The 24,845-nt window shown below is 38.4% G+C and overlaps 1 protein-coding gene across 2 annotated transcripts; it reads left to right on the forward strand.

Annotated features, from left to right (window-relative positions):
- The first annotated feature begins 253 nt into the window (after window positions 1-253).
- On the forward strand, window positions 254-18,051 carry LCA5 (lebercilin LCA5). Of its 2 annotated transcripts, XM_074538333.1 has the most exons (11): window positions 254-392; window positions 678-746; window positions 848-969; window positions 1,553-1,613; window positions 5,136-5,517; window positions 8,003-8,532; window positions 10,047-10,184; window positions 11,424-11,520; window positions 12,651-12,793; window positions 14,670-14,808; window positions 16,630-18,051. In XM_074538333.1, the coding sequence occupies exons 5-11, from the start codon at window positions 5,319-5,321 to the stop codon at window positions 17,427-17,429; spliced, it is 2,046 nt and encodes a 681-aa protein (XP_074394434.1). In that variant the 5' UTR covers window positions 254-392; window positions 678-746; window positions 848-969; window positions 1,553-1,613; window positions 5,136-5,318; the 3' UTR covers window positions 17,430-18,051. The 2 variants fall into 2 exon arrangements, with proteins under 2 accessions (XP_074394434.1, XP_074394435.1); XM_074538334.1 differs by lacking the exon at window positions 1,553-1,613.
- The last annotated feature ends 6,794 nt before the right edge of the window (window positions 18,052-24,845 follow it).

Genomic DNA, 24,845 nt, shown 5'->3' on the forward strand with positions numbered 1-24,845 from the left:
GAGCACAGCCCCAGGGAGGCGGCCCTGTCTCCCCTCGGGCCGCTGCTCGCCGGAGCTCACCCCGGCCCCGGGCCCGGCCCGCAGCGCCCCCTGCAGGCGCCGCCGGGGCACAGCAGCGAAGAGAGGCAGCGCCGCAGTGTTCAGTCCCTCCATATTCCCGCCTCTTTAGCAGCTTCCCAACCAATCAGCAGCCAGGGCTCCGCCTCTCGCCAATGGAAAGAGCGGCTGTCGCCAAGCTGGTAGGGCGGACAGCCAATGGCTGACGAGGAGAGCCCGCCCCCGCCCCGCCGCCGGTTGCCGGGCAGCCGCTGTCAATGGCCGCCGCGCGGCCCCTTTAAGCGTAACGCGGCAACCGCCGGCGCGTCCTCCGGGCGGGCCGAGGGGCCGGGCAGGTACCGCCGGACGGGCCGGGGGGGCTCATCGCGGGCATCGCGGGGCGAAGGGAGCGCCACGGGGGGGGGAACAGGACCGCCGCGGGGCCGTGTTTTCCTGGGGGCTGTGGGGGCTGGGAACGGGCCCGGGCCTAGGCCTGGGGTTGGCCTCCGAAAGGTCTCGGGCCGCTGGTGTTCAGTTCCTTTCCTCCGAAGTCGTTTAGTGTATGTCGGTTTCGGTGATTGCGTTTAAAATGTGCCATCGCGACGTGCTGCTTGAAAATAACATTCGATGTGTTCTTCAAGAGCGTCTCGGCTGAGCGAAGGGAAGCTGCGGGAAGCAGAGGCTGTCCGGGAGTGCCTGGGCTGAGCTGGGTAAGTCCGCACGCAGGGGCTGTGGGGGGGAGTGTGAGCGACGGCACGGGCCAGCGTGATGCGGTCTGATTTAGAAACATAATCTCTGCTCCCCCTTGTAGGACTGGCCTGCGTGTGCTCTGTTTGAAGTGCCATTTCGTCATTTCTGACCTGGGACTTACAGCAGCTTCTTCATTTTGAGATCCGACACAAGTAGCGTTGTGGCTTACCATGGCGGAGTCAGGTAAATGTAATATAGGCTTTTAAAATCATAGAGCGTTTTAATTTACCAAAATGCAGGACAAGGCAACAGTCTTAGGCTGCACCAGGGGAGATTTATGTTGGACATTAGGAGCAATTTCTTCACAGAAAGGGTGGTTAAACATAGGAATGGGCTGCTCAGGGTGGTGAAGTCATCATCCCTCAGATTGTTAAGGAAAGACTGGACGTGGCACTTTGTGCCCTGAATTAGTTGACATGCTGATGTCCAGTCATAGGTTGGACTTGATGATCTCAGAGGTCTTTTCCAGCCTAATTGATTCTGTGATTTTGTCAAAAGCTAGTAAACCGAGAAAAACTGCATACAGTTAAGGCAGCAGCTGCAGTACCTAATGAAGTTTTACTTAGTCCTCACTAAGGCTCATCACTCAGTATGTTTTGATATCATAAAAGTTAATAATTTTGCTTGGCTATCTTCTGTAAAACCTTAAGTGTTTGGATATGAAAAAGACGGATGCAGGGAGAGGAGGGAGACGAATTTCTTTTGAAATTATTCTTAAGTTCAGCACTTCAATGACTTGGATTGATGCTTTTGTACTTGTCTGCAGCTGGCTTTCTTGCAGTGTCCCTGTCTCAGTGCAGGTGGAAGAACGGAGCGGGCCGTTAGAGGTCAGTGTTTGTACGGGGAAGTGCCGTTCGGTGTCCAGCAAAGGCGCTGAGCTTCCCCTGGGCTGCGAGGGGGAAAAGACACTCAAAGTTTTGATTCTTGCACTATAGGATTAGGCTTTAGATGCACTGCATGGGAAGAATTGCTAAGTAATTTTCCTTGCTGTCTATTGCATAATACCTGTAATCCCACAGTTCAATTTCTGGTTTTGTGATTTACTTAGGAGTAATAGGGAATCTCCTGTCACTGTTGCAGTTGTTTTGTGTTCTCTCTTTTGTCTGTCATGTCCTTTGCAGTGACCTGGTACTTGATTGTTTTTTGTAATGATGACCGTGGTTTTGATACAAAATATGTAAATAATAGCAATAGATAGAAGTAGCAGAAGTGAAGGAGTATGAAATCTTGGAAGCAAAACTCTTTCTAAAGTTCATGCAAGTCCCAGATTTCTTTCAGCCGCTCTGTATTGATGTGATCTCAATTCCTTAGGCTTCTAAAAGCATGTCCTGAGCTTTTGAGGGGACAGGATTGGGATTTTGGTGGTGGTGGTGGAGTTTAGTGGACCCACTGCTAATCCATAATGTTTCACTCATCACAACTTATTAAATCTACAGGGGAAAATAGATATCTTTGTGATCTTATTCACACGAGTTAAACTCACCTTATAATCAACTCAAACTAGTTTGTAACAATTGGAAAGTCAGGGAACCAAAACATTTCTTAATTAAACAGTCCTTAGGCTCACTGAAGTGAAACTCAAATATCCTAGTTATTCTTTTGTTCTTAAGATAAACTGTGCATTCTTTTGTTAATCAAATTGTATTATAAACTGTTGGAAAATTAATTTGGCAAGACTTGACAGATTAAGGGTTTTTTGTTTTGTATGGAAAATATGATAATATTACCAGTTTATGTAACTGAAGAAGAACATTTGAAGATCCAAGAGATGTTTTTGGGTATTCCTCAAGGGGGCTTTCTTTGTTTTACCTTTTTCAATTTGTTTTCATTCCATTACTTTTCAAGTACTTCCAAAATGCATAGAAAATTCCTGTTCATTTATATCCCTGTATGTCAAAATGATACTTAGCAAAATATTCTCAGGAGTGGGGAATATCCAGTGCAGGAGTGGTGGATAATTCTAATCCTCCAGTTATTAGAATTTGTTTGTTTTAAGTATACTGAGTTATGAAAAGCATTCTTCAAAAAGATTATTGCCTCTTCAGTGAACTCTTGTGAGGCTATAAAATAACTGATCAGCTTTAATTTGGTATGTGGAAGTGAGTGCTCTTGTTTTATATATGTAATTAGACATGAACTGTAGGCATTTATGCTTTCCTTAAATGTAAGAATATGAGGTCTGTGCCTCCAGAGTACTGTTTTTATATCTCATATTATTTTAGTACTTTAATATAAATATATTCATTTCTATTTTTTTGCATTCCCTGAAATTCTGTCCTTTGGAGCCACACCTGATGCAGTCTTGCCTGTGCATCCTCTAGAGAACAGATTGTGCCTAAAATGCTGCCTGTTCAGGCTTGTTTTGCTCTTCAAGGAGCAAAATAAAATCCATTTTGCACAGCTGTTTGTGGGGCCAGGAGTTAGGCAAGGAAGTGTTTGGGAGTAGGGAAGCACCCTGATATGTTCTAATATTCTTACATGATATTAGTTATAGTTATGATTAGGTATGTCCTTTTGAAATTTTAGTAACTCCACTATCTTGTAAGGAAACAGAACAATCATTCCTGATTGTTTGAATGTTCACAATAATGATACCTTCCAGCATGTGTTTAGCAGTCTCTAGGACAGGTGGTCTCAAGCATAGCTTATTTAACTTTTTTGGGCTTTGCAGTGAAATTTTAGTTTTTCTCAGATTCTTTTGACATAAGTTTTTTGGCATCTAATTTTTTTGGATCACTTTGAAAATATTTAGGTGTTTAAAAAACATTATTTTGGAAAGTTACTTCCTAAGTTACATAAAATACTGTTTTCCAGGTAATTCAGTATTCATTTCCAACCATCTTCCTAGTTTAGAAACCTGATGGGATATTTATTCCTCTAATTCCTTCTGTATAGATTATGAGGCCAAATGGATTCCAGTCACTAGAGGCAGAGTTGTGCTAACACTGAACTGAGCCAGAAAGCTTGAATTTGTAATGAAAACTGTCTTGGCAGCTGACATTTCTGTTCTGCTTGGCTCTGCAATAATGCATATATAGGCAGTGAAGGCTGAGAAGAAGGCCAAGTTTATTTTATTGGGGAAATAAAAATATAGTGAAAAATTTACAGCTCATTTACAGGTATGTTGAATGTCCTGCAGCATAGAACAGTTTTGACTGAAAGCAGCTCAATTTTTTTGTGTGTAATTTGCTTTGCCATTTAGAAATCAGCTAGGGGGTTATGTCATTCAACAGGTGGAACTGATGGGCTCTGATGCAGACCCTATTTATTCACCCACTGGAGGCATGATATCTCAAAGTTGGATTGAAAAGAAAGAGATGGTGAAGTTAAGCTTGAAAGCTGCCAGGAGTGGTGAGAGAGCCAAAAGACAAGGGAAGCTGAGTGTAGTCAGTAAAATGCTTCCTGAACTGTTGAGAAAATTCTTTTGACCTTCTTTGAAGGTGAAGAAAATTTTGAATATATTTGCTCCATTACACTCTCAGGAAGTGTCTCCAAATACAAAATTTGTATTTGGCTGATTTCACCTTGAGATGGGGAATTTTTCAGTTTGCATTGGGCTGCAGGAGTAGCCCTTCTCCTTTATACCTGCTTCAGATGTAATGTTTATCATGTACTGGTGTTGTGGTCTCTCTTATCAGATACAAAAAAGGTATAAATATAGATGTAGATATATAAATACACATGACACAAGTGTGTGTGCTCTGGCCAATCTTTGAAGGCGTGAAGCACCAGATGTTGTAGGGTATGGGAGTACTTTTCAGGGTGAAGATTGGCATAGATAGTACAGTCTCATTTGGGGTTAGGGACTGGACATTTTCCAGACAAATGGGGCAATTGATTTTCAAGCCCATTATTTAACATTGTTAGAATGTCAAAAATTGAGAAATGGAAGATTTACTCAAATTTTACAAATATCTCAATTCAAGTCACACAAATAAGTTGCTAATTCATTGGGTTAAAAAGTTTTAAAACGTATCTAAATTAGTTTCCTGAATATCAGCAAACTTTCACTTGTGTTCTGTTTTGTTTTCCAAATTCTTCTTTTCCCTTCTCTAACTTGGGAGTAGTTTCTTATTCTGGATTTAGCTGTGTTAATATTCTGATTTCTCTTTTGGGATTGAAATACCTCAGACTATTGAATATAATGCTAGTAGCATTCCTAGAGTCATGCCTGTAACATTTAATATAAATAATTAATATAAATAAAATTACTAATATAAACAGTAGGTAGCACAGTGTGTGTCATAAGGTTATAGGAGTCATGAATAATTTTACAGCTTTTTTACCTTTCTTTCTTAAAACCAAACCCATTCTCATTGGTTTTTTTCCCTCTCTCTAAATTGTTACAGAAAAATGCATTCTGAATGATAGCTACTGCTTGCTGAACTGAACTGCAGAGATCTCGTGCTTGGAGATGGAGATGATAAACCGGAGGAAATAATCCAACTGCTGCCATTGTGACACCTAAAAGATCCTTTGTGCCAAAATGAGCAGTCTTTGAGAAAATCCTAGAAAGCTGTTAAACCTGAAAAATGGGAGAAAGAGTAAGGAGCCCAGATTCTGAGCAGGAGAGGAAATCAGATGAGGATAAAAATAGTGACTCCTATTATTCAGATGAAGGGAATGCATCTCGTTCATCCAGCCAGTCGCCAGCACTAAGCTCTCCATCTACAAACCAAGAAAAAAGACATCACAAAACACAGACTTCAAACAGCCTGTTGCACTACCAAGGTAGGTAGGTAGCAGAAATTGCTGCTTTGTAACTGCTCCAAAGAGTTAATTATCTTTGAAAACTCAAAATAGAGAAACTAGCATTACGAGCATCTACAAATACAGTTTATGTGAATTATACTACAGATGGCAGGTAGACAGTAGCTGCTCCATTGAAAATTGAAATTAACCCTCTCCTGCATAAGGAGAAATGTTGATGATTTTCAAAATTCTTCATAATTTTCTAAGCAAGTGAATATGGCTTTTATACTAGCCTTCTGTTGAATCATGCTGGTGTTTTCTTTTTGTCACTGACAGAAAGCTCAAGGCCAAAAACCCAAGGCATGTTCTTGCTGTGCAGTCTGTAAAAAGGAGACAATTGTTAAAATTTCCCTGACCAAAAAACCTACAGATACCTGTCTTGTGGAAGTCTAGTTGACTAAGCTTTACAGGATAATACTGGGACTTTAAATAAAGAAAAGACTGCTAATGTGGCAAAAAAAAGAAAACATTTTTGATGAAAATTATGTTCAGATGGAGCTTCAAAAGAAAGTTTTTCCTGCTGCTTCTCTGAGGGAAAAATATTTCCCATTTGAGATGACACAATTCCACTTTGACTTGCCTCACAGACATAGGCTGCTTTTTTGATTGTTTGTTGGGAGGTGAACATCCCTGCAAAAAAGAGTAGCATGGTTATGGAGGCCCTGGGCTGAAGTAGGGCTGTGAAGGCTTTCTGCCACACTTTGACAGCTTCCTCTAAATAATTGTATACATTTTTCAGTGAAGTCATAGCGTGTCCTACCTTTCTTGAGCAGATGTTTTTGCTCATTGATAAATGCTTGATAGTGTATGAATCATTTGGTCTGTGTTACGATCTAGCCTGTGCCAAAAGGTCTGACCTTAAGTGTTTGATTTGCTCAGGGAATGTATCTCTACAGATCCTTAACAATGTGGGTATCCTCGTGCAACTGGTGTTTTGCTGAGCATCTCTGTGTTCAGAAGTGGCATCTCCTCCTTAGTGGTCATGGGTTGTCTGTCTGGGAACCAAAAGCAGCAGTTCCACCGTGCTATTTAATTTGGAGGGGGCAAATGTGTGACCAGTTCTTTGTTTACATAGCCAGAATTGAATATAATTATTACATGAAGGTACTGTGAATGTCATGTTACATTGTCTTGATATACACTATTCCCCAATGTAACTGTATGATCAAAAGTAAAGTATTGGTAGTGGAATTTTATGTGTGCCCTAAATAAGGAGAAATTCTTACAGGGACTGCAAGTCTAGGGTTAATGGGAACTCCCTTAGTTGGTGATAGGAGTGGCATCATTCCTGCAGTGCATGTATTAGGTAATCTTTTCACACTTGAATGTGACATAAGTGTTCTTTGTAAAGGAAAAAACACACCTTCTTTTGTTTGCCCAAGCTGTGGAAAAAAATGAGCACCGAGCAGAAAATGAATATTTTTGCAAAATATCTAGAGGAAATTATAAGAAGGTATTTTTAAGCTGTTATTTTTGCTGACAAGTATTCTCAGTAGAATAGAAACCTGGTGAGTGGCAAAGGTAGGAGGAAGAATTTGCTGTCACACACACTGTCCCTGTACATGTAACTGGACTAGTGCTGTATCCCGGCTTTCAAGGCAGAATTACAAACTGCTGCTTGGTTTGTAATTGCTTCTTTCAAACATTGATGTACCTTAAGGAATTATGCGCTCTATTAATTAACTCTATTAATTCAGTCGTTTTAAGAGATATTTTTAGTGGATTATATGATTCATTCTTTGAGCTTGGCATGAGAGGCACATAAGATAGAAACAAAATGTTCAGCTTTTATGTATGGGGATGACAATAATAATAATAGCAATAAATAGGAATGCAAGCAGTGCATACAAGTAATCAAATGAGAATACTGTGTGGAAAATAACTTGTGATACAAGAATAAATTACTCAGGGAGAACTGAATTTTCATGGGATTTATCATTTTGCTTCAGAAGCTTTTTGCATTGAGCCTTTGAAATCTGCTGTTTTGTCTGTAAGCATGGCAGCTGGATTTGAAAATACTACTGCACTTGTCTGGGAGAATTACATCTGGCATAATACATAACTGGTTAATGCTCAGCTAATTGTTGCCATTTTAAAAGCACGTGATTATTTTGTATGCATTTACAGTACAACATTTCTAAACCATTTTAATAAACAATATCAAATATTACCAAAATATGACTCTTACTTCTGATACGATTTGCAGATTATTACTTTACAAGGGTCCTATATTAATGGCTGCAGATATTACCTCCTACAGTAGATCACAGCCATAAATCTCCATTTTTCAGCTATCAAAAGGAGCATAACTCTCATATATATGCCTTTTATTGTCTAGTTTGAAAGCTGCCGTCTCTGCTAGATATTGTATGATTGTTTCAGGCAGAGCTTGCTTCCAAGGATGTCTGAATAGACAAACTGCATTGTCTAATAGTAAACAGGCTTTTTATTTTTCCTCTCTCAGCCACAAAGAAATTGGATTCCAAATATGCACCAAGCAAAAGAGGGACACGGTGGGGTTTCCGTTCTCAGAGCCTCACTAGGGATTCTCCTGCAAAAGATATAGATCTTGTTACAAAAAGAGTTCTTTCTGCTAGGCTGCTGAAAATCAATGAGCTCCGAAATGAACTCACTGAACTCCACATCAAACTGGATGAGCTGCAGAAGGAAAACAGGGCACTGAAGAGGCTTCAGCACAGGCAGGAGAAAGCCTTGAATAAGTTTGAAGATACAGAAAACGAAATCTCTCAGCTCCTTGCTCGGCACAACAATGAGATTAGAATATTAAGGGAGCGCCTACGAAAATCTCAGGAGAAGGAACGTGCAACTGAGAGACGGCTGAAAGATACGGAAGATGAACTGTACAGGAAAAAAACTGTCTTGCAGAAACTGAAAAAACTGTCTGCAGATAAGCACCTTGCTGAAAGAGATGACCTGGCAAAGAAACTAGCCTTAGCAGAGAGCAAGCTGGAGGACAGGGAAAAAAGAATTAAGGTGGGATGACTTCCTTTTTGCAAGAAATTCTGGTACAGATATTTCTTTCCACAATTACTTGTAATTTTACACGGCTGTGGAGCAAATAGAAAATCAGTATTTTTTGGTTTTACCCATAAGCAGAATCAAGTATATTATTTCTAAGATGATTATATAGTTATATATGAGATAATTGTACATTCAAATTTCTCTTTACAAATTAAGCATATTTTGTCAGAATATATCCAGTGGATTTGTGCTTTTAAATGTTTTTATACCTAGCAATAACATTTCAGATGTAGGTGCAGATGTAATACAACTTTATGCAATCTAGTTTCTCCTTTTTGAGGGAAAGAGTTTTTAAAATTTTCTGAGTATTAAGGGAACTTTGCACTAAAATTCTAAAGTAAAAAATTATGTAATAATTCTTTTTCAATTTTTGAAGAGCATTCATGCAGTGTTTGATTGTCCACTATTCTGCACATCTAAGAGCTCAGCTGGACAAAATTACATCATGTTTTTTAAATACTGAAATATCTTTAGACCTTTTTACAGGTATCTATTATAAGAAATTTGTCCAATATATTTTAATTTCATCCAGAAAAAATGTTTATATTTTTGTAAACATGTCTAAGTATGTCTACACTGTAAATATGTTTATGAACTCATCTTACATAAATTGTGTTAACACTATTAAATCTGTTGGTAGTTGTACTATTTTGATAGTAGATATATTTTATGTATTGTATATCAATTTTATACTATTCTTAGCTTAAATTATGTCAATGAGATGATGGTTTGGTGTCTATATTAGTAATTAAACCTAAATAATATTACAGAGATAAGAGATCTGGAAATCCAGGGATTAAGCTGGAAACTAAGCTTTCATAAAATAAATCCCACAGTACCAATATATAAATGGCTGAGTTAGTCAAACCACCTCACCCTGTAGTGTCACCATCTGTCATCTGTACTTTTATGATTAGGTATTTCAGCATTTATATACTGCATCATGTTAAAATGAATCCTGCTTTAAAAAGTAAGAGATTTTCTTCTAGTTTTTTCCCACTTTCATCAACACAGCTTCAATAGCTTAAAACAGCTATTACAAGATGAGGGCATGTTCATGAAATTGTAATCACAAAGCTAGTTTCTAGTAGAAAGGTTAAAAATTCTTTCTGGTTTTCTTCCTTCTAATGCTGCGCTCTCAGGGAAGGATTCTCTCTCTGTTACTCATCAGTAGGAGATCTGTCTTAGAGATCTGGAGGTCCACTGTGGCAAGAGCCTTGCAGAAAGTAGTCTGAGTTTCTATTATGTCCTCAAATCACCTCTGAATGCTCAAAGGGATGAGCTGCAGCATCTGCAGGTGCTTTGCCCCCTCAAAGTTAGGATTAAAGGTTTAAATTATTTCAGTGTTATCAATGGTTGAGCCCGTATCTAAAGTCAAGACACCGGTTTACTTAATTTTATATAAGTAATTTGACTATAAAAATTACTTCAGTTATTAAAAAAATATTATTTTGTTTTAATTGAAGGATCTGGAAAGAAATCTTGAATTAAGTAGTAGCAGTTTCCAACGAGAGTTACATTCAAAGAAAAAAAAGTTGTACGACGCTCAAGAAGAAAACAGAGTTCTCCAAGAGGAGCTTAATCAGCTAAATCAGAAGCTGAAGGTAAAATGTGAAAAGAATTGAAGTTGCTAACCATGTTCTGGGATTTTATCTTCAGAAGTATCTGTAATCAGGTTTGAATAGTTAACCAGTGCTGCACTCTTTGATGTGTATTTAATTATATACAACATGTGAGTTCTTTTTCTGCATTAAATTGAAATGTACTGTGCTCTGACCCTACAGTGTTTATAACAGGAATGCCTCTGTGTTAATCATTATTGCTAACACTAGTTAAGAAAAGCAAGATCAAATACATGGTCAAACATTGAGAATAAACCACAAAATCTATGCAAAAATAGATTTAGAAGCTTGAATTTAAAATTAAATCTGCAGGTGTAAATAGTGCTTTGTTACTAATATACTTGCATTAAAGTAGGTTTGAATGAGGATTAATGTCATTTATTTGTGATATTCACATGTGTTGCTAAATGTGTGCAAATGTTTATTTAGACCCCACACCATCATCATTGTTGTCCAAATTCTCAATAAAAGTACTTAAAATATTGTTGTATTCTATTTAGCATATCTTTAGAAAAAAATAAATAAAATTCAAGCCAAAGTACTTTTGTTTCTGGGAGAATTTTCCTCAAACTCCAGGTCTCAATATTTTGGAGATGAGCCAGTTCACCGCGTTCCCAGCTATCCAGCAAGTAGCAGTAATGTTAGCAGCTCTAAAATGTTTAGAGTAAGAGTTTTAAGATTTGTTAGTGGAGAGTTTACAGTTTGAAAACCTTGTCATTGTCAGATGAATTCTGATAACTCACTGTTCATTTCTATACTTTATTCAGTAAATGTGCTTGAAGAAAAGTATCTCTGCCTGTATGATGCAATGGGCCTCTGCTAACTGATGCTTATGTGCCCTGTGACAAGTGTCATTGCTTGCTTTGAAATGTTTAACTCTTCACAACACTTAAAATTCAGTTGTGCAGTCTGTACACATGGTGTAAGTCTTGTTCATGCTTATGGAAGCACTGGCATTTAGTTTTATTTTCACTGCAGAGATAGAGTTTTTTCCTTCATAGTATTTTGCTAAGGAGTTTTTGTGGGAGAGAAAGTTGTCTGTTTTCTCACAGCATAAACAGAGTTAGGAATGTGATTGTTATCCTTAAAACAGAGGATAAAACTATTATTTATTCTGTTTGTATTTACCATATCTATTTTTAATTTCATTTACAGCTTTTCTAGTGGCTGGTAAATTAAATACTAGTGACTTGTTCTTATACCTACCTCTTCCATTCACAGGAAAAAGAAAGAGAACTTGAAGCAAAAAATATATATGCCAATCGTATGTTGAAAACATCACCTAGAAAAGACATGGATATTGTACAAAGAAAAAGAGGTAACTTGTATAAAGCAGTAAAAGCAGAAAAATTATTAGCATCACTTTGAAATGTCTCAGCTGGGTTATAGCTTTCATGCCACTCAGTGCTCAACCCTGATGCTGCTTGTTCAAGCACATTTACCTTTTGGCACTTCTTTCAACACAGCACTGGTTACAGAGCGTTGGGTTTTTGTGTGTTCTGTAACACAGCAGAGCCAAAACACTGAACTTCACCAAACAGCAGTTTTATCTCCTTTCATACCAGACCTTCCTCAATAAAAGAGGAGGAGAACATTGGTAGTAAAGTCTCAAGTAGATGATAGATATTTACTTGACAATAAATTAGAGAGGCTTTAAAAATACATATCTTCACTGCTAAGAATATTTTCATGATCTGTTGTATTTATTTTTTACTAATTCAAATGTATTGTCTGTCAGATGAGCTGCACTTATTTTTTCCTCAGAGTATATGTGTCCCAGAACATAATCTTCTAAAAGTATAGGCACAGTGATTTCTTCTGGTGTGACAAGACAGTCTCAAACCTTATCTTACCCACATAAATATGTGTATCTGTGTGTGTACTTAGGCTGTTTTCACTTTTTCACTGGATCAGTAGAATCTACTTGTCAGACAGAAGAAGCAGAAATTTATGGGACTGTTTTAAATATTTCATGCCAGTATTTCAAACAGTTTGTCTGCAGCTTGCTTTATTATAGATACTCTACCATTATTCCATTTTAGGTTCAGATTTTTTTAAATGTCATTTTGTAGAGATAAGTATATGTGTTTCAAAGATTCAAGTAAGTGAATTTTAATTTTATGAGTTTGATTCTGTGACAAGCAATAAGATGAGTGAGATATTTTGTGGGGCTTTTTAACTAATATTCAGTGCACTGTAATGACCCTATAAGTAGCATTAAGGTGGGGTTTACTTTTTTTTTCAGTAGAATTTTTGCATATGTATTTTTTTATGAAGGTTTTACAGATGCTGAAAACAACTCTGTGAAACTCATCAATACTTTCCATTTCCACTGACTTCAGTACGGTCTTTTGTTTGCTGCAAATCATGAAAAATGAGAGACATTATATAGTATAGTGAGATATATTCTAGTGAAAACACCATTTAATTAGTTTGTACTTTCTACAGCCAACAACCAAAATATAAAAAAGGGACTACAGCTCACAAAAAGTGTACAGACCAGTGGATGCTTCTCACCAGCAGAACTTCCAGAATCAGAACTTGCCTGTGCTGACGCAGCAAACAAGAAAGAGGGAATTCTTCCTAAAATAGTGAGTTCCATAAAAATTTGAGACCCAGTCCAAATCACCTATCAGATTGTAAAATGCAGAGCTTATATTTTAGAAAATGTGTAATATACATGTGTAAATATATAGAAAATACAATTTCAAAAACATTCTGTTCTTTAAGACAAGATCTACCTTTCTAGAAATATACTCTATTTTTTTAGAGAGTTTGTCATATTCTTTGTCTTACTAAAAGCCATTAGCTCAATTTATTTTTTTTCCTGCCACTATTACTTCTTTGAAGTTTTTACAACTTCATTTTCATTTTCACCCTTTTTCTTTGTTTCTAATGCTTATTTAAGGAATCTGTTAAACAGTGATGGCTGCCTTCTCTCTGTTTTCTATTTGGTCTTAATTGTGGTTTCTTTTACTTTCCAGAATTACTTCACAATGCATAAATCTAACGCTTCCTCTTATTGTCGCAGTGCTGGTATTTCTTCTGGCTTTCCAGCTTTGTCAATATGCTTGGGTTTTGTTTTTGCATTTCCCTTTTTAGTACAAAATAGTACCAATTAGAAGTATTGCTAACAATTTTGTGTATTGCTAATTGCTAACCCCAGGCTAAAATCAGAGATTTGTAAGGTATTACAAATCAGAATGACATATCTGACAAATCAGATTCTGGTACAAATTTTACAAATTCTGATTACATGAGGTTAGGACCTTTTTTTCCAGAAATAAAAGTTTGAGGATGGTCTTGGCTGGCTTCCTGTTAAGGCTGAAGCTTTTTCATGGCAGTTTATTTGTATGTTCTCTCTTCCCAAACCCTTTCTGTAACTATGGATGCAGTTTAATGTATTCTTCCAGTATATCCTTGGGGGTGTGAGTTACAGAACCACCCAGCTGGTACAAGTGCAGCTCATGGAGTCCAGCTGTGTGTTTTCTATATGTCTATTGCTTTAAATAATGTAAATTAGATTTGGGTAGTCTAGGCTTTCATCAGTTTTTAAAGTCAAGCATTTTAAGTACCTGGCTGCCATCTCCTTATGTAGTTTATATTTTTTAATATAACAATGATAACCTTGTACATGAAGGAAAAATACTTAAAGGTTTTTTTGGCTGTCATCTTTTCTTTGTTCATAAAGGAGTAACTATTTCTCTTAGAAAGGTATTTTTAATCTAGAAGTTTTTGTTCTAAAATAAGTACAATATACAAAGTTAACTCCCATGTGCTGGACTATGCAGACTTTCTCTTCACTGCCATTACTTTTCTGTGTTAGTGATTTTGTTTTAACAGCAGATTAACAGCTGCTGCTGTTAATATCATTTCTGCAGGTTCTTGCCTTTTACATATGTATGTGTAGTCACTAGCTAAAATTGTCATCTGAGATTAAACCTTCCTCTTTGATTGTTTGTTACTTAATACTCCATAAATTTAAGTACCAAAAGGAAATTGTCTGAATCTACAACTGACTCATTTGAATAAAAAGGTCAGATTGTACAAGTAGAGGGCAACTAATTGCTTGCTTATTAAGAGAATATGATGGTGAAGTGTTGCCTTCTATTAAACTGCCTGAAGAAGACAATGTCTGGTTTCTAAGGAAAATCACCCTGAGAGTGATAATTTTGCTTTATGGCATTGGAGCTACAAATTCCCTGAAAGGTGGAATACAAAATAGAGTTGATTGTCTATTCATTTTGTTTCAGGTGTATAAAAGTATTCTAGAGGTGATAATATTTTGGAACCAAACCCCTGAGTCATCAAAGCTGGTTTGGTTTAAGGTGACTTGCTTACTCATTTTATGTTTAGCAGTAAGAATGTGATTTCAAAATGACATAGAAGTTCTTATGTTTTGTTAGGTTGTTTGTTGTGTTGACTGCTTTTCCCCATCAGCTTCAGTTTTCTATTAATTTATTTCAGGAAAAAGAAACTCAAGACAGAGCATGGAAAGAACAAACAGAACTCTTAAGACAAGAACAAGACAGGGAGAGGGAAGAGAAAATGAAACATTTTCAGGAAATACAGTCCTTGGAGGAGAGGGTTCCAAAACTTCCTGACGGTAAGGAAATGGGCAGCTGAAAGCTGAAAAATGCACCATAGAATACTGATCAAGTGAGGCTGCTGGTTTCTGGTGAAAAGAGCAAAATGATTTTGCAGAGATCACTACCATGGAAAATTATTTTCAGTTACATTATGCAAAGAAGAATAAAAAAGAAATACAGCATATAGATTAATCCGTTCCCTGTACTCAGCTGTGATTAAGTATGCAGCAGTAAAAAATGCTGTCCACAAAAAGGTATTGGAGTCTGAAAGATTGTGCTTTACAAAACAAGAATGACGTAGAAGGCAAATGCTGATGTTATCTCTGACTTGCTAAATGTTATTGAGGTAGGAAGTAGATTTTTACTATTGAGATTTGAGTTATTATTTTTACTATTGTGCTATTATAGTAGAACAAATATGTTTTCCTTAATATCGCCCTTTTTTTCAGTACTTTCTACTGCCTTATGTAATTTGAAATTTTAGTTTCTCTTTTCAGCTCTGGTTATCTGGATCATTTGGTGTGGCTATTTGAGAAATGTCAGTTTCTGTTGTTATATATTTATATATATATAAATATTGCTTTTTTTTCATTTAGTTTTCACAGCAGCTTAATCACTTAAATGCACAAGTCAATCTCAGGTGTTTTAGATGGACTGCACCCTGTCATGTTAAAGAACTCTTTCAGTGATTGCAGCTAATGAACAGTAGTACTTATTCTATATGACAGGAATTCTAAAAATCTGTAGCTGTATTCAGAAGCAAAATCTTTGAAAAATCTTCTGTCATGACTTACATAAGCTAAGAATCTGATTTTATGTCTCTGAATAAGATTATTTAACCAGCTTACCTATCATATGGAATAAGCTGGTATTTCCCCCACCTTACAGACAGAAACATGGCTCTTGACTTAACTTGCATAATGATCTGCTACTGAAAAAGAAATCTATGTTAAATATATTAGCTAAACTATAGCAATTGTTTCTGAAAGCCTGAGCTGAAGTTCAGTAGATAATAGGGAACTTTGTGAAAACCTAAGTCAGAAATTTGAGTAAAGTGTTCAAAGGAGAATGCTACTGTGTTGGAGGGACCAAGTAGTCCCTCATATTCAAGTTTTGGCCAAATATACATCTGTTATCTTGGGGGGAAAATATTTTGAAGGGAGAAGTATTTGAGAACTTCTTCCCCCTTGTACACATAAACATTACCAGGTTCTGTCCATAAGTTGCTGTTTTGTACCTTTGGTGTCCCTTCATAGCTGTGCACAGTCACTGAGTCCAGGCAGTGAAGCACAGAACACTCATGTAAAGGTTTTTTCTGTATGCAGCTGGTGCAGGGTATTTTAAATCATTCATTGCGTGAAACAGGTGATGACTCCTATGACTTTCAGGCCTGATTGCTTCACAGAAATTATTCCCTTTATGAAGAAAAAAGAGCCCACACATATATCCCAGGACTGTACTAATATCAACAGTGGTGAAAAAATAAAAATAAAGTATTGTGCAAGTCAGAACTATTAAAATCAGTAATGTTGTATCCATTTTCATTCAAACTCAGGAAATGGGAAGGCAATTGGCAGAAATCAAATTGCTTTGAAAATTCTAAAGCATGGGTAATGTCCTTTGGAAAATGATGGTAAACTTTTATACCTTATCAGAGAACCAGGAGTGGATTTAGTTGCCATTTTTGAAGAATTTATTCTTATAGCAGAAAAATGTCATTGTACATAGAAGAGCATGTTAAAAACTTAATGGCTTTCTTTGCTTGCATTATTTTCAAAATCTTATAAGGGTATTTTAAAATTAAAGCGTTTAAAATATTGTTCAAAAATTTTTTGCAGAGTGGCAAAGGAAAGAATATGACAAAATTAAAAAAGAAAGCAACTTTTTATTGGATAAAGAAGAGAAAATAAAGATGGAGACAGAAATTCACAAACCTGAAGTAGAGAGAGAAAGCACTGAAACGCTGGAAGAGCGGCGAAAAAGAGAGTTCCTGCTTGCTAAAATGCAAGAAGTTGATAGAGAAATTCAAAATACAACAAACACAAAACCAACTTCCCAAGCACCACTCATAAATACAGCAAGAAAATCTGATTCCCTGGAGAAAAAAGAGAAAACGAATCCATTCTTTGAGATTCCTGGGAAAGTTACTAATGGATTTCCTGTAAAGGACAGCCAGGATGATGGCACAAGGGCACAAGGGCAGAAGCAGCGAAGCGTAAGGACTGTAGATTTAAGTGGTGAGTTAGCATTTGGTAGTTATGTACCTTCCTTTGGGAAGGGATCAGGGAGACCAAGTTGGCTCACTGAGAAAAGTGACAAATTAGAAGAAAATGTTAAGGAAAATGCAGATTTTGATAGTAAGAAAGAAAAGAAGTCCAATTTAATGGAACAACTCTTTGGAAGCAGTGCCAGTACCGTTCTTCTTTCTAAAAGTAACAATACACCACCTTTGGACTTAGATTGGGGCTCTAGTAATAAGCCTTTTGTTGATAAAAACAGTAAAGTCCGAGAAGACAATGGGCTGTTTGGTGAAGGAAGAAGCCTAAACAGACCCCGTCTGCAGTACACTACAAACAAGCCAGGAATTAATACCCTTGGTTCTTTAGAAGATGAAGTTGAAGAAGTAGTCTTACAGTGATCATGTTTTATATGTTTCATATGTAAATACTGAAAAACTATTTTCTTGTAATATTTATTAGGTATAGATTTGAAATATTTCAGATTTATTGTGAAGCCTTATGAAGAAATAATTTACATAGATGGGTATGTGTATAGAGGAGAGATGCAGAGGAGAGATGCCTGGGGTTTTTTACCTGTATTTTTACCTGTAGGCTGCTTGCAGGACGCTGCTTTTCATTTGGAGTATTTCTTTTAGGCCTCAGAGATTTTCTTTATTGGGCATTTTAAGAACCTCTTAACTGTGCCAGGAGAAGGCATGTGTAATATCAGTCATGAAATGAGTAGAAGAGACATTCTTAGCACTAATTCTCTTAGAAAGAGTATCTTATGCTGCTGCCATGTTGTCTCAGAATATCAAAAGAAGCACAATTAACTCAGGAACAGTTGCTCTCTCCTTTTGCATAGGTTTTTGTGGACCTTACTACCAAATGTGTAACTCTTCTCATATATTCAGATTATATTTGTTATACAATGCCATCTTTTGTAATTTCTGAATTTTCTATGTAAAATTCCAATCATTACTAAGTAATTTTTAAACAAAATTGTTTTATTAAGTGAGTTGAGTAAATTTCTTGTGTGTAGATCATCTTTAACACAAAGTTCTGACTTCTTGTATCATATTATTGATATTGGGGGTGTTGCCTTGTGAAGGCTGACCTAGAACAGAGACTAGACAGAGTTAAAGAATAAAGTAGGTATATATTAGAAGGCCTCAATGGACACACCTTGGGCAGCACAAGAGCCCAACCAGAGCTACACCCAAGATGAACCCAAAATGGTCACAAAATGGATGACCAATCATGAGGTCTCACTCTTTTATAAGTTCTGGTTCATTTGCATATTGGAGTTAATTGTCCAATTACACCTTCAGATTATGAAGTCTCATCCTTCTTGTATTTCTCTCTTCAGTCCACATTGCTCTTGGGCCTGAAATGTGGATTGTTTGTCCATGGTCCCCAGCTAGAGAAGGAATTGTTTTGTCTCCCTACCCTGTGAAGAGAGCTTACTATCCCCTTATATGAAGCTCAGAACTACACACTAAAGCAGTACAGAATCTGAAAAATATAAAAGCTAAAACCTGAGGCATCAGGAGGAGTTGGTTGCAACTTCACTCATGATATTATTTACTGGTTGTGCTGTGTACACAAATGAAAAAGATAGGCAATGAAGAATTTAGCAGTATTCTAGGAAATAAACTGAAGGTCATTCCTTAAGCTGAAGGTCATTCCTTACTAGAAGAAGAGATTTTCAAACACCGTCTGACATGCTCCCTCTGAGCCTGATTCAAAACACACTAAAATACAGAGAATTCTTACAATTTAAAGATGCATTGAGTCAAGATTTTCTGAACACAGTGGCTCTTCTGAAGAGAAAGGCTGGTGTCTTCATCATGCAGTAACTCTCTTTGCTCTTCTCATTCAGAAAGAAAATTAGTCACAGATCCAGATCCAGGGTGTGGGACGGTTCTCACCAGGTGCCCAGTAGTGAAGAGCAGCTCATGTTCACCTGCTTGCTTACAATGCCAATTACATTCATTGAGGTACTACAGAACTTACCTGGCTCGTTTTGCCTGCAGATGGTCAGAATATCAGAAATATTTTAACCAACAACAGTGAATTTAACTCTGTGTTGCTTTTCTGCAATGACTTTTTGGGGTGAATATTGTGGTGTAAGAGGTAGGAGAGGGCTGTGGGTAAACACTGTGGGTGTTTGTGACTGGGTACTTACTTGTCTTGTCCTACCTGTGGGTGGTGTTGTCTGTTTGGAAGCAGGTGCTTTGCTCCTGAAGATGACATTCAGGTGGTTTGTTTATTTCCTGTGGTTGAGGATTATAAGGCATAAAACAATAATGTATCTGCTGCAGGTATTAAGGAGGGGTCTATTGGTTTTGTTTCTTTAGAAGTCAGCTCATTAACAACTGACAAATTCCAGCTGAACTGATGTGCCCTGCTGTTTCAATTACAAATGTATAGTTTCTAAGTTGTTGGGGTTTTTTTTATTATCAGCCCCTTTTTAAGCTCACAAATATTCACATCCTGTTACCAGCCTCTTCCTAAAGCAAATACTGTGGTGACTCACACCAAAAATAAAAGGTGTATCTGCATTAGGAAGGTGAAAATAAATTGATCTGCTGGAAACAGTGTCACAGATATAATTTCTCTTTTCCTCTCATGTCTATCCATCTCTACAGTTTATTCTTTTCTCTTGCTGCACTTTCTAGTTTTAGAGTTACTGGCAAAAGTACCATTACAGATAAAATGTGTGAAAGCACAGATAATCTTCTGATTGCGGGAGGAAATGTTTGTGTCCTTGTAACATCTGTAAGCAACATTTCTTCTGTGGAGTAACAGTTTTCTGCTCACTAGAAGAAACTTTTGCAAGGTCTTAAAAGGCTCTGTACACCTTACAAATGGGCACATTGATCCCCTGTAGTCCTCTGGACCCCTGGTCTCAGCTGCTGTAGCTGGACAGTCTGCATGTTTTAGTGCTTTTTAGTGGTGGCAGTGTCTTAACAGCATTTGATTGACTGCAAAAAAAAAAAAAAAATCCAGCTTTTGCAGTAAAAGGTAGGTCACAACAGTTTTGATGACAATTTGTGTATTATTGGAGGTTTTTGTCCAGTTGTAGGTTCTGTTTGATGTTTAGACCATATGGCTATTACATCTGTTCTTGCTTTCCTCTGAACCATCAAAGGTGATGGAAGAAATTCCTCCATTCCAACAAGGAAGGATCATTAAATTTTGATTAACAATTTTAGTGCAATATTCAGGTTCATTATTACTGTCCTGGAAAAAATGGTCTTGCAGTTCTGATTCCCAGGAGGGTGGTCATCAAACAAAAGTATCTGAGGAGCATCTGATGAGGGTGGTCAAGTGTCAGGGCTCACTTGACAGAGAAAACAGGAAGATTTAAGAAGGAATATTTTTCTCTTTGAAGGAGGAAATGAACTGGTGAGTGTGTCAGGGGGGGTATAATAGATGTTCTGTAATCCAGAAGAAATGTAAACCACTGGAGGAGAACTTGGGAGACCCTTCACAACTTTGAACTGAAGCCTCTCAGCTGAGGTAAGAAAAGGAAAGTGGGAAATGCTTAAACACCTTTAATATTTTTCCCAGATCTGTGGAATATTTGGGCTAGCTAAAAAGTGGGAGTGGGGGGAAAGTGATTTTCTATATCCTTATGGGATCCTACGTTTGTCAGTTTGCTTCTTCCATTGTAACTGTGCCTAAAGATGTGAATTGCAAATCTGATGCTTCCAAAACGAGGACACAGAGGGGATGAGCTTAGGCTACTTGGTAGCCTCAAGTTCATTGCTGGTCCTGAGACAGAAGGTCTTATCCAGCTAGGCCTGGGCCTATTTGCACTGTCAGGAGGTGGGACAGAATATCTAATCTGGCATGTTAGGAGTACCAATTTGATTTTGGGGCTGGTGGCTACAGGAGCATCAGCAGGGCTTTCACTGATACTTGTGCTCTACAAAGTGCTTTGAGTGAGCCTTTGCTGTTCAAGAGAATAGTAATAAATTCTGCATAGTGCTCTGAAGCAGAGACCAGCACAAACCAGTGTGGCAGACACGAGTGCCTTCAGGAGAGTCATGGTTCCAGCAAGGGAGGTTTTGTTCCCAGCATCGCATGGCTCCGCTGAGCCTGACCTACTCTTGTTCCAAGATGACAACTTTAAGCATAAGAGATGCCCCGGGTGACATTGCTCATTTATAAAATTCCCTTTTGTTGGATCAAATTTAACGTGGTCTCCTGTTTCGAATTATCTCTTTGATTAGCTGCAAAGTTTTGATGTCTGCAGGAGGAGAACAATTGCATCAGTGTGTGCTGTCAGCCGGGACTCGTGGCTGCTGGGGAGTTGCTAGGATACCTCTCTAAAAGGTACGATTCACTTGATTAACCACCAACCCAGTTTGCATGAGAAATATTTTTCCTATCTTTGTTTTGTGCTAGCATCAACTGTGCATTAGATGTGCACGTGTGTTTAGAGCAAGCTACAGGTTGATTTTCATGTGTGTCCATTTCCTCCTTTTGATATGCAATAAAACCCTCTCTGCTTCACTGCAAAGAATCCAGAGCAGTTATAGTAGCAATTCCAGTAATCTGTAAAATGAGCATTGCTTCCAGAGGGGAACATCAGCCTAGAGAACCAAGGGAAGGTTTGACTTTGGATATGCATCTTTGGCATGACAGCTAAAGCTTCACTTTATATGTGCGAAGATGCAAGGGAATTTTAGTCTCCTATGTATTATTTTCTTCCCCCACTCTGAGCAGGGGGTTAGACCAGGTGACCTGCCACTGTCCCAGCCAAAACTATTCTATGATTCTGTCATCCTTTCCACATTCCTCTGGTATTAATGCTCCCTTCCAGTGGAAATGCCTTGCACAAAGCTACTTTGTTACACTTGCACAAAGTTTTCTCAGAATACCTCCTGTGTGCCCAACTGTTCCTGAATATGGGAGTATTGTATTCAGTATGCAATCCCAAACACAAGTCTCTCTCTAGTAGCTGCTTCCTACATGCTTACCTTTCCAATGCCTTCTTTTTACCTCCATTTTCCTGTTTCCTGAAACATATTGTTCAAACATTAGAACATCTTGCCATCATTTCTGTGAATCCTCTTTTGTCCCACAACTCTCTTTCTGCATTTTCCCTCAGACTTCCATAAACTCCTTTTGCTGCTTCCACCATGTCTTTCCTCAGATGGACCATCATTCCTTCCTTCTGTCTGAACTGACTTCTGCTTTTCATCCCCTGAAGGATGAAGAAAAGGCATGACAGGGGATGTTCTCCCTATGTTCCCTTTATCTCCTATCCCACAGTTTCTTTCCCCACTCTCAAACTCCCTATGAGCTGTGTTGTGCTGTGTTCCCTCTCAGCTTTGGGTGGAAGTAGTGTTGAAAGAGGGTAGGAAAGATGCTGGAAAGAGATGTGACCTTGTTTTGGAGCTGAGTTGCCCATACATGAGCACTAAGAGGCAGGTGCTGGAGCACTGCCCAGCAAGCAGGTACCAAGACATGGACACTACCCAGAGCACAAGGCTTGTGCTCAGAAGTTCTCCTCAATCTTAATTGGGGAGAGTGGCTGGCTTTGGAAGTGCCATTTGTGTCCTTTAGGAGCTGCCCATCGTATCCCACCTCTGCAAGTCATTAGGTTTTCCTTACTGTCCTTTCTTGCCTTCTTGAAACTGCCAAGTGCTCCAGGCTGTTCGTCCCAACATCCTCCCTCAATGGCATGTCTGTGTTAGTCTGGGTATAGATCACCCCTGCTGTTCCAAGTAGCCAAAAAAGCTGCACATTGCTGTGCTAGGATCTTGATGACCTGCTAATCTGAGTGCTTCTGACAGCCCTTCTGCCATTCCTCCTGCTGCTCCCACTTCCCAGCCTTCCCAGTCGTTTTTCCCTTTTGCTGTCTTCTTGTCTCCACTGCTGTGATATATTGGGAGTCATGGGACTGGGGCTGTGTGCTGCTGTGTTGTGCAGAGCTTCTAACGAGCTGTGAGCTTCACAGTTTGCTGCTTAATAATTCTCATGGTAGCAAGGATGGGTAACGCAGGTGCTGTTATTCACTGGAGATCACTTAATTACTAGTACTCAGCATGAAAAAATCGTGTTCAGATTGGCAAAGGGCACACAATGAACTCCCATACCTGACCTTCCTCTTGCTGTAAAGCTAACTCTGGCTTTGAATTCTTGGTTGAAACATCTTAAACTGCCTGTGTGAACCAAGCCCCTGAGCCTTGGGGAATGATCTTTGTTTAACAAGTAAGCATTAGTTTGACTGGTACACAGTTTTCCTTGTCTCATAACCCATCATGTACAGTAACAACAGCAGCACCTGGGTTTCAGAGACATTTTTGACTCAACATGCTCTCTAAACATACAGGTCTCATGCCACCCATGTGAAAACCCTGAGGAGATGAGAGGTGAAAGTGGCCTTCTCCAAGTCACAGTGGCCAGTGGTGGAAGTCAGACTAGGAATTTCCACATTGTCATGCATTATAAGGCACTGTCCTCAATTTTCTTTGTGTATGGGCATCCTCTATCCAAGTCTCACATATAGTGCAGTTCTGGAATGAGTTGTGTTCAATTTTTTTTTTTTTTTTTTGCAGAAAAGCATAAATCTAAGATGGAAACATGCCCAAGATTATTCTAATGTCTTCTGAAAATCATGCCTTTCTGATATTTGGTTTGTTTCTGGTGACTACATCACAAATGCTGGCACCTGTAACATTTGTGAGCAAAGGATGTGGCTTCACCTTATCTGCTAAATCACAGCATCCTCCTACTACACCTGCAAACCAGTGGAGAAAAAAGCGTGGTTAAAGATTGAGCATGATCAAAATTTAGAAGACTCACTGGAAATACTTAATTTTAAGCAATATTAATATTTTTATCTTCTCATCAGTTATAAATTACACTCAGGGTCTAGAGTTTCTCCAAAATGTAATCAAGTAAATCCTGATTTTAATGAGTGGCAATCACTAAACCTGGGAATAATTGTCCTGACTTTCTTAGCAGCAAAGCATTGCAGCACCTCTTGAATTCAACACAAAATTAATCTTCCTGGGGGAGCAGACTCTTGTCCTGGAATAATGTATCCCCATGTATAAGGTCTGCACCTCAGTACATTGGAGATCAATAGCTCTTCTCCTGATTTGGCCAAATGATGGTGCAATCAGCCAGAGCTCAACTAGGAGATTGAGACAAAGTGTGTGTTGCTGTTCAAGGTACTTCATACTTCTTGGAAGGGAACATGTTCAGTTTTATAAGTGAATCACAAAGTAATTGCAGGCTCCTGATGGCTAAGGCTGAGACACAGCACTGCTTACTGTGCTCTGGTTGCTCTCTGGTGCTTGTTCACTCACATGTTTAATTCCTGAGTAGCTCTTGTAATCACTGGCTGTGTACCTGCTGCTGTGCTGTGTTATCACACACTCACACAAGGAGCAGGCTTGGAAGGCACCCCAGTGGGTCACCAGGTCCAACCTCCCTGCTCAGGCTGGGTCATCCTACACCACACTGCACAGGATTGCATCCACATGGTTCTCAAGTAAGGCTCCACAATCTCTGTGCAAGAATTTTTTAGCTCAGATTAAAGTTTTATGAACTATATCAGGGTCTGCTTTCACTTGTGCAGACTGTCCTGGTAGTTTGATGTGCCTTTCTTTCCCTAGCCATGATCTGAGGTCTTGGTCCCACCATTTATGTTGCCTGGGACAAGGATGCCTTCTCACCACAAGCAATAAATGTTTGGAAAAAGTTTTCCACAAGGTTCGTCCCCAAATTCGGAAGATATATTTATGACTCTGCATGTTATCATCTTACAGATTATTCAAGTTATTGCACATAGGCTGTTGCTGGGCTGTTCC

The sequence above is a fragment of the Zonotrichia albicollis genome, chromosome 3 (assembly GCF_047830755.1).
Source record: "Zonotrichia albicollis isolate bZonAlb1 chromosome 3, bZonAlb1.hap1, whole genome shotgun sequence".
Lineage (NCBI taxonomy): Eukaryota > Metazoa > Chordata > Aves > Passeriformes > Passerellidae > Zonotrichia > Zonotrichia albicollis.